At 47.5% G+C, this 13,012-nt stretch overlaps 1 protein-coding gene and 1 non-coding gene across 2 annotated transcripts; both read right to left on the bottom strand.

Moving 5' to 3' along the window:
* Positions 1-575: 575 nt before the first annotated feature.
* Positions 576-6,478, bottom strand: LOC115316392. The gene is made up of 8 exons (XR_005715431.2): positions 6,346-6,478; positions 4,851-4,931; positions 4,515-4,776; positions 4,015-4,426; positions 2,799-2,896; positions 2,274-2,446; positions 1,895-2,081; positions 576-709 (listed from the first exon to the last, which is right to left on the bottom strand). It is a non-coding gene; the product is annotated as an uncharacterized LOC115316392 (transcript).
* A 2,239-nt stretch (positions 6,479-8,717) lies between these two features.
* On the bottom strand, positions 8,718-10,216 carry LOC121833472 (THAP domain-containing protein 6-like). The gene is made up of 2 exons (XM_042286800.1): positions 9,692-10,216; positions 8,718-8,855 (listed from the first exon to the last, which is right to left on the bottom strand). The coding sequence occupies exons 1-2, from the start codon at positions 10,022-10,024 to the stop codon at positions 8,718-8,720; spliced, it is 471 nt and encodes a 156-aa protein (XP_042142734.1). The 5' UTR covers positions 10,025-10,216.
* Between the last annotated feature and the right edge of the window lie 2,796 nt (positions 10,217-13,012).

Genomic DNA, 13,012 nt, shown 5'->3' with positions numbered 1-13,012 from the left:
TTTCCATTCTGGCCATTCCTAAGCCTAAATGAACGCGATAATTGTCGGCATGGCAACGTCTTTGGAAAGCGGATTGCCTTGACTCAATCGGCCGGGTATTGATAGCACACAAAAGCAGACAGCGTCCCAATAGACCTTTCTCTTAATTACCCAAGCATCGAGGAGAACACTGAAAGTGTAATTCTATGGTCCACGAGCGCTGGCCTTCCTCTTATAAAAGATTCGAAGTAGATAATCATAAGGCTTTGACAAGCGTGCGTGCAAGGCAAAATCTGTTTTAGACTTTTTGCTTTAGAACAATTACTACTGCAGACGCCAGCACGTCTGCCCACATCTCATTGCGCAATGTGTGGCACTGCTAGTGGCCGGACCTGTTTGTAAACATGAGTTGGTGTATACTTCACAGCATCACTTGGTATGAAACACTAACATGACAACACTGTTAATATGCTGTGGTCTACTTGCCCTCAGGAAGCTGCTTTTTCTTCCCCAGGTCTCCGTGCTGGCACCTTGGATACAGGGTGTTGGCATGTTCGTGCAAGTTTAGCCGCGTGTCCCACCAGGAAAGTCCACTTTGGAAGGATCTCCTCCGGCGCTCCATTGCTCGATTCCGCACACCAATAAAGGTGCTTGACGATTGCCTCCACCCAGTCTTGGAGTCCCACAAGGGACTTGAGTTTTCCAGCTGAGACCAAGCGTTTCTTGATGCCTGAAAAATGAAGCATTGCATTCATTCTGCTAAGCACCAAGCTTAGATTGCCAGAAACCACAGCTTGACAAAATAAAGAGTTCATAATTATGAACACCAAAAACAAGAAAAACCCAATTCTGCCCCATTTTCTCAAGTATAAAAAAAAACATGGCAATATCTCACTCTAGGACACTTTCCTGTATTAAAGGCTCTTAGACGCTTCCGTCAAGTGTAAAGATTGTGCCCGCTGTCTTCCATGCTGAGAAAATAGTTAAGGGACGGAAGAAACATCAAAATTCAAGCATTTTGGGCTCCGGCAACATGCGTGCGCACGGCCTGGCAAGCGAGATTGTTTCTAAGCGCTCTGGGGACGCCACCTCGCTTCACCTCGCCCAACCTTGCCAACCGCGACCGGACCCTGAGGCCGAAAGGCTCTGGCGCAGCCAGGAACGGCATTGAGGTTGCAGCTCCTCCTTCTGTGCTACCATGCAGTGCTCAGAGTTATCGGCGTCGTTTGTCCTTGCACTGAAGCCTCTAGGGCCTCCTTCGGACGCGAGGGTCCTATTTCACAAGGCTTGGACCAGGGCCGCCCTCACCAAGCAGCTTCGCAACCTTCCGCTCACTTAGTTTGACAATAAAAGCTTGCGGTTCTTCTCTTGAGAAAATTGCGGGTGACCCCACGGGACTGCTCTCCGCCGCCACCGAGGATCACTACGTTCTCAGTTGTGCACTCGCTCCCACAGTGGGTGCCTTCCCATAATCCTCCCCGATCCAAATTGCAATGCAACCTCCATTTACATGGTTTGAATAAATGCCCATTCGCCCTCTCAATCCACCTCTGTCTAGGGACTTGAATGCGATGCGCTCCCCTAGAGTATTATTTTGTTTACATGACCGCATTGAATGCGACAACTGGATTCAAATCGACTAAGTCGCATTCATGTAAACGCAACTTATGTTTCAGCTTATACTGTACCGCAGCGAAAACTAGAAGCGCAAGCTCATGGCCTTGGCAGCTGCTTCTGCTGCACGAGAGCTTGTGCCGCCGAGCAGTTGCCACAGAGCAAGGAGCTCATGCTTGTAGCCTTTCCTGCAGTACAACATGCGCAGAAACAAACTATAGTGACAGGCAAGGGTAGGAGCGTTCCGCAATTAAATATTTTGTTTTTGCATAACCTGGAACCCCGATTACTTATGGCTCACCTTTTGCAACGTGCCGGCAGTCGAACATGTGCCGAATCTGGGGGTACCACTTGGCAAGGAATGACTTGATCATGGAGTGGCGATCAGTGATGATTCCTCCCACAGTCAATCCATTGGCTTCACAAATCACTAGAGTCCTTTTCAGGCCCTTGAGCTCCATTGCCCAGCTGCCCTTTGTTTCGTTGGACTGAAGCGACAAATAGAACATTGCATTATCACACCAAACATGAAGTATCCAGAACAAAGTCAACTAGACCTGTTGAATGAGACAATGCATGTCTGAAAAATGTTGTTTTCGCCATTCGTTTTCACTTAATTACAGAAAGGTTTCATTTCAGTGGAACAGAAGCATCAGAACATTTATAGCAGCGGAATTTACCTGCACTGTTTCCACATGGAGAACCTTGTTCGTTGACACGTCAACAACGGTGTACGTTCCATATTTCGCTGAGTGCCCGGGGGAGTCTGACCGCCCATCACCAGCAAGGACCAGTTCTCGTCCACTTGCTTGCTCAAAGAGCTCGTTTTGTTTCCTGTTCCACACCTGGAAGTCTATTTGCAAAGACTTTTCTAAACAAACATAAATCCTGGACATGTTTTTCATTTCACCTATAAGTATACTGCAAGCTTCTTTCGTTTATGTGAACTCCCATGGAAGTTGAGCATTTAAGTTTCAATCCCAGCTAATGCGATCAAAGCATTGACAAATTGTAATTTGTCTTTATATTCAAAATGAGGGGATGAAATGCTCCATGTCGTGGGTATAAATACTGAAGGCACATATGCACATTTAGGTAGATTGGCAAAACACTTTGTTTTTTCTATTATCCATGCATGGGAAAGTTGATGAATAGCTTTTGACACTTTCCGCATTGAAACTCAAGCAGCATAGTGTTGGACTTACTTAGGTCGCATAGACCCCTGCCTGTTCAGGTCTTGTTCCCCTCGTAGCATTCAACAAGCACAGTTTGGCTGCCGAGGAGCTGCCTTCTCAAGAGCGACCTTGAAGAAATGCCACTCGGTATAAAAATAGAGTACTGGCCAATTAATCTTTACAATCGAACTGGGGAACATCTATTGTTGCTTCTTTTACTTATTCCCCACATCAAAATCTGTCCTTTACGCTGCCCACTTCTCCAGTAGGTGCAGTCAGTCACAAAGCAGGAGAATAAGAACTGAAAACATTGCCTCCCCGTTCAGAAACCAAGGAGGCGACGGTTTCCCCACATGGAATGCGGCGAGTCTTCGAAGTATGTGCCCTGTATTACTTTGCACACACAGTTGGTACCTTTCCACCCTCGGAGTGTGGTCAAAATAGGTGCAGAGGACACATCTCAACTCTCCCTATTTACGATATTTTCCGGCATGTAAATTCTTTCCTCAAATTTCTCTCAGTGCATCTTACACAAAGGTGCGACTTACTTTTTTTTACAAGTATAAACCATAGCTGTGCAAGGCCGTATCAACAGTTACAACAAAGGGAAATCGGCAGAGCCCGTAGTTTGTATTGCATCGCACAGACCTAGATCCATTAGATGTAGCCTTCGGGTACTGCGGATCAGCTTTTCCTTACAATCGAAACCTTGGCAATATGCCGGCTTCCAGCAAAGCTTCCAGCCGGCCACATCAGAACACCTTTCCCACGGTAGTTCGCAAGAACATTGAAGCTAACTCTTACTTGTGCTTAGATTACAATATACATATGACAGCTCATCGATGCAGTTTTGCCTTGCGGTCCGTATAAAGATGTGCCACCTATAGACGTTTGCAAGTCCGCGGCCTCGGGGCGCTGCCACCTTGCTCAGTTGGGGTGCACTTGGGTACGCCAAATTGGATTATGATGCCTCACTAAGGTGTCGTAACCAGACTATGGCCACGCCCAAGCATACCCCAGCTCGGCAAGATGGTGGCACCCTGGGGCCGTACTTGCAAACATGTATATATCAACCTTTTTGTAAAAACAGCCGTTTATAGGAGTGTGTGACTTGTAGACAGAAACATATGGTGCTTCAAAGGATGTACTGCACCATTCAGGATCCCATAAGAGTGCTGAGCCTGAAATATTAGCACCTAAAATAAACCCCTTTCACAGGTACGGAAAAGCTTGAAACGTGCCATACCTGTCTGATTGCTGGTAGAAGGAAGGCACCCTGAATCTTGAAGTATGTCTCGTACGAGAAACAGGGCACGCCCATCTGGCGGAGGAGCCTCAGCACTTTTTTGACGATGCTCCCAGAGAAGAGTGTTGCTGCAGCTAGGAGCACATTGCCTAGGGCCCTCCTATTCACTGGTGGTTGGCTGGTCCAGGTGTGTTGGTGGCCATTGTTGCACATTCTGTGCACCCGGAGACACGTCCCTTTGAGCTTCTTCTCTGTGATGCGGCACAGTGCAGTGTACTCAGGTCAATTACCCAGTAGCTCGTCCAAACAAGACTCGAAAACAATAAACTTTCGTTCCGAGACGTAGTCGATGCTTTTGCTGCTCTCATGCTGACTGAGTGCGCTGTCACATGCGGTGTTCTGTTGTGCATCCCTGAAATAAAAAAAGAAAAAAGAAGCAACCTCTTACACACCCCCTCATACTCTTTACTAAAGATGACATATATTCGACTGATACCAACCTCAGAAAGCCGGTGCCGGACATCATCATGAGAAAGCTAGCGTCAGAGGGGAGCTCATTGTCTATTGTTGGCAGCTGTGGTGGGTCTGGTGGTAGAGCTGGTTGCCTGGGCTCTGGCGGCTGTGGCGACAGCGTCCGCCCTTCAGGCAACATCCAATCCAATGGAGCCTGGGGGACATGATTTGGTGAGGAGCATTGTGGTGTCACGAGGACAGGACTTGTTTGGGACTGTCGTGATGAAGTCTTCATGGTGACTTGTATGCCTGTGCCATCATAACGTGTTACAACGATCTAAACAATGCTGCCTTCTGAGAAATTTCTTTTTGCAGATACGTACATTGATTTCTGTAGATGCCCGAGGTCTGCGTAGCAGCGGTCCGAAGGTCAGGAGCCTGTTTGGCATTACTGATGGAGGGGGCTGTTCACAGCAGAGGAAATAAAGTGTGTTTCAAAACAAAATCACCCTTGGCTCATGCAGTCAGCAATACAGTGAAACCCGTTTATAACGAACAGCAGGAAACACTACGATCAGTTCGATATAGCAAGTAGTTCGATATAGCAAAACCCACTTACAAAACCGAGCTACGACTTTCCCGGCGATTAAATATGGATCTTTAAATCGCTGCAGCCACCCAGATCCAGCGGTGAAGCCCTCAACGTTCAGGAGGGGTGCAAAATCTCTTGCCTTGCTTTGCAACATTGGTCCGGAGACCAGCAGGTTCCGCGCACAAATGTCCAAAAACCATTGGTACAGCGCTTTTTCCACCTTGCCGTACGCCGGCTTGCGGATGCGCCTGCTGTCCGCATTTAGCCGTTCACGGGCCTTGTCTCGGATGGCAGACTTGTTTTTAAGAATTGTACTCAGCATACTTCTGGGGATCTTGTAGGCAGCGGCAACGTCTGATTTCTTTTCGCCGTGCTCCACACAACTGATGATGTCGACCTTGTCGGAAAGTGGCAGAGCCTGCCGCTGCTTCGTCGTCATTTCGGGCGCGAACTAGCTGGCCCGTACAGTGAACAGAAAGTGCATTGGGGACAAGAAAGACGACAACAAACAACGACTAAATTAACGAGAAGAAAGGAGGGAGGGGGAGAGAGAGAGAGCTTTGCCTGTGGTTGACGCTTTCAACGGCATGTGACAATGCTATGGAATCTGAAATGCGATAGGCTTATTGCTTCTTGGGGCGTGGTGTGTCAAGCCCCAAGTGAATGCGCAAGGTGAGGAGGGTCAAACTAGAGTTCCTTCAAGTTCTCTTCGGCGGGACATGAAGGCCCCCTAGGTCAAACTAAAGTGACTTTAGGTGAAACAAGGCGCGAAGGGAGAGGAGGCGAGAACTTCTTTTTCTTTCTCGTCTCTTCGCTTCCGCCTTGTAACAACGCGCTAGAAAGGTTTTTTTTTTTTTAGCTTACCTACGTTTTTTAATTGCTTTTCTTCGTAAGCAACCGCTTCGCACTTAAAAGATTTCTTTTTTTTTCTGTGCCCTTTGGAATCGCTTTTCTTCGCTTATTTTTGTTTGCAGCTCGAGCTTTTGGAATTTTTTTTCTTTCCTTCACTTTTTCGGGCGAAGGCATTGGCTGAAAGACGATCGTTTGCGCGTTTTTGGAAGCCTTCCCAGGGGGAAAAAGTTCGATATAGTCAATCTGTTGTCCGTTACAAAAAGTACTTTTCACATACATTTTGATTTAAATTTTTCGTGAGTTCGATATCGACAATAATTCGCTGTATGTGGGTTCGTTCTAAACGAGTTTCACTGTAGACTACAGATTACCCTAATTTGGCAGAATTAACTACTAAAATATGTAAGCTGAGTGGTTTCAATCGGCGCACATACCTGAGCTCGAAAAAGGTTTTTCGATGCCAGCACTTGCATCGTGCATTGGTTCATGTCCAGAGTCAGGACCTTGCTCTGTGTCGTCAGCAGAAGGGGTTGACGATGTGCTGACCTCTTCAGCGATGAGTGTGGCCGTCGCTTGTGCCGGTGCCTTCATTAATTCGTCAATTATCAATAAATAATAGGCATAAAAACTTACAACATGCAAAACAAACATGCACTGTCAATATGCTGCTAACACCCAGGTTTGGCTCAAATGAGGGTGACTGGCCCGAGCCCTTATCTTTGTTAGGCTCATGTCACTCTGTGTACCCTCCTCATCTGGACTTTACTTGAACTGGTAAGCAAATTGCACCGTCAAGTGCACAATCATGAACACTAAGATGGAACGGTCGAATGACGACCAAAGTTAATTAGTGGCCTCGAGCCGAGAAATTGAACAAGCACTTATAATAGCCTCATGATTGGGGTGCAACTGTCATAAATGGCCAGCTGGTGCTCCCAGTGAACTTTATAAATAAACACCATATTCCACGAGATTAAAACAAAGTAACTCAGCAAAAGATGTCACAGTGTTTATTTTTGTTATAAATTGGCACACATTTAGCAGCATCTATTTTTGGCACAAGAATCAATTTTTGCTGCAATTTAATTTCCTACACCACCAGGTTTTTAGGCCTTCTCGGCACTTGTCGTCTTGAAGCATTATTGCGAGCATGTATTCAATGCATGGGAAGAACATAGAGGAAACAAGATCTTATAGACCGACACACTGTTTCCCAACAAGCCTGCATTCGCCCACACCAGGGACTGCGCAGAAACCCAATTCAAGTGTCTGCGCCTGAACAGTGCCGTTAACAGCGCCACCGCAGCTGCGTGACATCAGGGCCGCCTGTTGGTCTACAGTCGAACCTCGTTATATCCAACAGTGCGAGAACCGCCAAATAATTCAATATAACCAAAATTCTATATACAAAATCACACCAAAAACGCGTCAAAGTGCATCGCGATTCAATCACTAACAAGCTTGCGGCAAGAACGACTACTCACGTGAAGCTTTAAGATTAACTATTTATTTCGGCGAAGAAAACTGCCGCAGCGTAGATTGCTTCTTGGAGTAGACCGCATGCCTTACTATGACCCGCTCCATGGTCTCCAAGTCCACAAGCACCTTACCACTACCGTTGGAATTGCGCTTCAGTAGCGGCGTAAAAGCATCAAAGCAGCCACAGTTTCACCCCAAGTCGGCCAAGTTTTGTGCTTGGTGGATGAACGCAAAGTCTTTTGCTTTCTGTTGAAGCATCGGCCCCAATATCGAAATGTTCCGAGCCCTTGTGTCCATGAACCACTCGTAAAGTAATCTTTCCACCTTTTCGAAAACCGGTGTCCGAACACGGTGTACGCCGGAGTGCTTGCTTCGTTCAGCCTTCGATTTGATGTCACTGTTTGTCTTCAGCAGCATGCTCAAATTTCTTCGCGGTATGTTGTACACTTCGGCAACGCTGGACTTCTTTTCTCCGTTTTCGACGTGGCAGATGATTTCAAGCTTCGTCGCAAACGTCAGCGGCGTACGTTTCTTTACGTCTGTTGCCATCAGTGCGCCATATGCGGTTGACGCAACTTCGGAGGAATGAACCCGGAGGAACAAAACTGCGGGATCTATGCACAGCGCATGAAAATAGCGATACTGGCGAAGCATGCTGGCAATACGATTGAGCTGATTGAGCTGACTGAGCGACTGAGCCTGTATGCCGCTGAGTGGCTAAGTCTGGATGGCGCTCCCGGCATCATAGGCATAAAACTTTACGCAGGCATGCGCTTGTAAAAGTCGCAAACGCCTGCTGCGCAACCGCTATCCTCCAATGTGTTGCGGGAAAGCCCGCCGTATCCTTTGATGTTGTGCCGGAAAGCCTGCCGCCTGTCTCCGGAGCGCACGCTTTCCGGCGCTGCGGAGTTCGATATATTAATTTTTTAACCGACTGAGTCTGTTATAAAAAATTTAAAATGCATGTAATTCGTATGACAGTTCGACAACGATTCGATATAAGCAATAAATCTATATATCCGTGTTCGATATAATGAGGTTTGACTGTATAACTAAGATATCGTCATAGTGATCAGAAATATAAACGAGGGGCGGAAACATTAATTGCAGGTTTAGGTTATAGTACACGCATATGTACATAACAAGGTTCTCATTAAAAAAAACTACAGCACTCTTTTTCATTTATTTTCCGCAATTGAGAGAAACGGCCTTCCAGGTTAACACTGAACAGATGAAGAGACGGCAGCTTGACCACCTCATCAGGAAGAGAGGACCAGTGAGGGAAACGAGTTTTCCAAAACAGAATGATGTATACACTCACATTTTTCTAAATGGCGTGGCACTCATACTGTGGGTATCCTATTCCGAAATTCAGCAGCATCTCCTTATTCGCCACAATGAGGAATAGCACATGCTCAAGATGCCGCGGAGTTTGCACATCCTGCTCAAGCTCGGAACATACCAGCTGCAAACCAAAAGGAAGTATGTAGATCATCAATTAACCACATTCTCCCAGGAATGGTTCAACTCGGTCCTACGTGCCATTTTCAGATAGCCCAAACCAATATTCGACATTTATTTGTTTATGCCAAATTTCTCAAATTAAAATTAGCTGGCATTTATCAGTAGTAATACCGATAAATACCAGCCTTCACAATTGAGCCAAAGGTGCCGGCGCAAGCTCGTAGCTTCAAAGCAAGTTTCTACCACATGAGCCCGCGTACCGAGTGCCATCGCCGCAGCTACTATACTCCGTTTCACCTTATGTTGTACCGCAACGAAGGCTAGAAGCGCGAGCTCACAGCGTAGGCAGCTGCCCTTCTTGCACGAGAGCTTGCGCCGCCGAGATGTGCCCTAAAGCAAGGAGCTCGCGATTTTAGCCTTTCCTGCGGTACATCATAAGGTGGAACAGAGTATAGCTGCAGTCTCGCCTTGTACACGGTACCGACAGTGGAGTACCTGCGATTGGCGGCCACCTTACGTACGGATAAGGGCACGAGAGCGAACACGAATGTTGTACACACTTACCCTGCGCGACGCTGTTAGCGAGAACACAATCTCGGCGTTTTTCCGCATTCGACCTCAAAGGCGAGTTAGTAGGCACGATACTTTACAGCTCAGGTGAGTGCCGCAAATGAGCACTTCCCACTTTACGTGACAGCAAAACAAAAGCAAAAAAATCAGCGTTCGCTTGCTCGCGCTAGCAGTTTTGCGCTATGTACTACGCTAATTCCACGACCACTCGCATTCGTGCTTTCCACTGGGAAAGAAGCAGAAAAATATTTCGGTAGCTGCGCTCACCTCTTTGCGTCGCCGTTTTTCCACAGCACCGCTGTGCCGCTCTCGCTTGCATTTTCGTGTGAAGAGCGATGGCACCATGCCAGGCTTCAAATAGGCCTGTTTTACAGGCAAGCCCAGACTCTGCAGTAACTTTGGGCTCGTCTTGTAGTCCTCGTCTTCGAAGTGTTCCATGCAAAGACAATCGCCTTTGGTGGGCTTCCATGTTGGCTGGGAAGGACGGGCCGCGCGAATCCACAGCTTGCGCAATGTGGGCTCACTCGGAAACTTGTGCGCAGGCCTGCTGCTGCAACATACGCTGTTTGAGCAGTCTCGTGCAGCGCAGTACCGCGGCATAACTATCGAAGAAACTCGATCCGAATGGATCGAGTTTCTTCGATCCCTCGATCACTCGACGCGGTTCTCCATTAGGACTGCAGCGGGACAAGCCAGGCTGCCAAGGAGCGAGAGGTCTGTGACGTCAGTTCCGCTCGGGCTCCTCCGCGGTGGCGTCAATCGTACCGGCGGCTTTCGGCCGACGGATTGCCCCATCGCGGCTTTTCAAAGAAATATAATAGTCCGATCCCTTGGTATGGTCTTGATTTTTAGGTATAGTAACGTCCGGGGCACCTCGTCCGGGGCTTATATTGAAAACTTCAGATATCGGTTCAGTATCCCTCTAAAGGGGCACTGACACATCAAAATATTTTTTTTTTATTATCCGAAACGATTGGAAACAATGCGGGAACATTATCCTCAAAATTCGAAATTTGGGAATTCAGTATTTGTGAAGTCAAAAAACAATTTCCAAATGCCGAATTCAAAGTTCCCGCGCGATCCGCGTCGGTGCGTTGACGTCAAATATTGCGGAGTCCTGAGAGTCCACTATCTTTCACAACTCCCTGCTGTTGCCATGGCGACCCAAAGCGAGGAGGAAAGGAGCAAGCGACGGCGGACCGGTTTTGAGCGGTGTCACCTGTTTTCCGTGGGAGGATACAAATCCAAGAGACGGCACCACCACGGACTTCGATTTTTGGTATTTCAAAAAGAAGGGCCGTAGTGCGTTTGCAATTGCGTTAAAAAACATGTTTTACGATTGCCGTTATTAAATGTTATAGAGATGTTGCCTACAAAGCTTCTAAATTTCATGATTCTTGACGTCACGAATCAAAAGAAGCGAGGAGGTGAGAGGCGGGAGAATCAAACACCAAAAATAAAAAGGCATGCGCGGGAAAATTTTTTTTTGCGATGGTATGACTGCAACTTGCATCGTTTTAGACAATAAAAAAAGATACGACCTTTGGGGTGTCAGTGCCCCTTTAAGGGCTTTCTAGAGAGTGTCGGTACTCCATGCGGTACTTTTCATGGTAGTTTTTTTCAGGCACTGGATTCGTCACCAGGGTAGTTCTGCAGTCCAGCTGTGAGGATTTCACTGTGGAGAGGTGTTTCGTTCCACTGCCTCTAAGCTGAAGTTAGTCTCCTTTGCAGGTCTTCAATCTGGTTTAAGTTGAGAAACTTTTGTTGCAGACAGAAGAGCAGGGAGTCAGATACGATCTCAGATATCTGACTGATTAGCTTATTACTAAGGTTAGGCATCAGCTCTAGCAGCCATGGACTGCTTTTGAGTACAGAATAAGCCGGAGTACTCACCAGTGTCCAGGCACGGGGGCGGCAACTGGCCAGATGTCAAAGGCAGGGCATCAGCGTGGCAGCCTGCAGTTAAAGAACACATGAAGTGTCAGCACTTTAACAGCCATGAACTGCTTTCGAGTTTCGAATACGGTGAGCAAGTTAGCCAAATTTGGTTTACTGTGCACGTGAAAGGGGGCAAAAAGGAGGGAGAGGAGGTTGACATTTTGCGCTAAGCTCCACCCCGGCACAGTCCAGAAGTGGTTTGAAGTAAGCAACATCTCGGCATCTCTAATGCCGGCCTCGCTGAAGTGGCGTTCATTGTCTCGGTATCGCTCTTTTTGGTCGCGCTGGGAACTTCCCGAATTAAAAGAGCGAGCAATTTTGTGCCGAGTGCCCTCCTCAATCGAAGGCACTAGAAATGTGCTTTGCTTTTGGATGCTGTGCGTGCTTGTACGATTGACAGCATCCCGCTGTAAAAATTCCTGAAGGACGCAGTAAAGTTCGTTGCTTCTCTACTATGGAGGAAGGCCAGCTTCTTTCCACGTAGCTCGGCGATGCTGACCGAAGGATCAAGGAGACGACGTTCAAAGTTGAAGTAGGAAATGTATTTACAGGTCATTACAAATAGTTTACAGCATGGTGCGTGCACAGCACGGAATCTCGTCGTTCGACACTCTCCAGTTACAGTCGAGCTTTCCCCATTCTGCTTCGTCTCCCATTTTTGTCTCCTCATGAGACAAACCATGGCAGGTTAACACAATCACTCTCCCCTCTCCGCCGTCACTTCACCAATCGTGTTTCGATTTAACTTTCCCAACTCCGCCCAAGAAACGCACAATGCCCTCTGCCTTGTCATTTTACCAATCGTGTTTCGATGTCACTTTCCCAAATTCCGCCCAAGTAACGCACAATGTCCTCTCCCTCGGCATGGCAAGGTCACCCACCCGGTTCCAGATGACTTTAGCCGAACACTGGACGGTATTCGGCCCTCTCTACCTCCTTTCAGCAGGCACTTCAGAAAGGTCCGCATTTCGGGAACCCGAGGCGCCGGTCCGATTAGTGGCGTCGCCGTAGACGACAATTAACGCACAATGCCCTCTCCCTCGTCATGGCAGGGTCACAAAGTTCCCCTGGATTTCCCCGATCGCTGGACGGACGAGCGTCGACATTGTATACCTCCCTTTAGCCGGCACCTTTAAGAAGGTCCGCGTTTCGGGGACCCGAGGCGCCGAGCCGATTAGTGGCATCCCCAACTTCCCCTGCTTTTGCCCCGCGAAACATACTTAGGAGGGCTGAGAATTGCATCCCAGGGTCGGCCAAAAGTCAGCGGCCTTACAGACGCCAATCTCTGAAAGAAGTGAATCCGGCTAATAAACAGGGATAATTCAAAAGCTTCCATTTCCTCCATTGTCTGCTCGAGACATTTCGAATATGATGAGATTAATGAGATTAAGCCGACAAAAAGGCCTCTTTAAAAGAGGAGAACTTGGCCAATGTTGCCAATCAGGGGAATGGCTGCTACCAGCCACAAAAAACAGTCCGCCGATCATGGAAGTATATTCCATTTGTTGACCTTATCTTACTTTTAAAGATATAACCGACTCTACTCCCTATCAGGTTCATTTAATCCTTTGGTGGTGAAAAGCAAAATTCAAGGTTGATCATGATTAGCCGAACCGCCCTAACATTCCGCGAAGAAATTTAGCCTTCAAT

Source organism: Ixodes scapularis, unplaced genomic scaffold (assembly GCF_016920785.2).
Source record: "Ixodes scapularis isolate PalLabHiFi unplaced genomic scaffold, ASM1692078v2 PGA_scaffold8__174_contigs__length_109621045, whole genome shotgun sequence".
Lineage (NCBI taxonomy): Eukaryota > Metazoa > Arthropoda > Arachnida > Ixodida > Ixodidae > Ixodes > Ixodes scapularis.
This window is presented reverse-complemented; position numbering and strand designations above follow the sequence as displayed.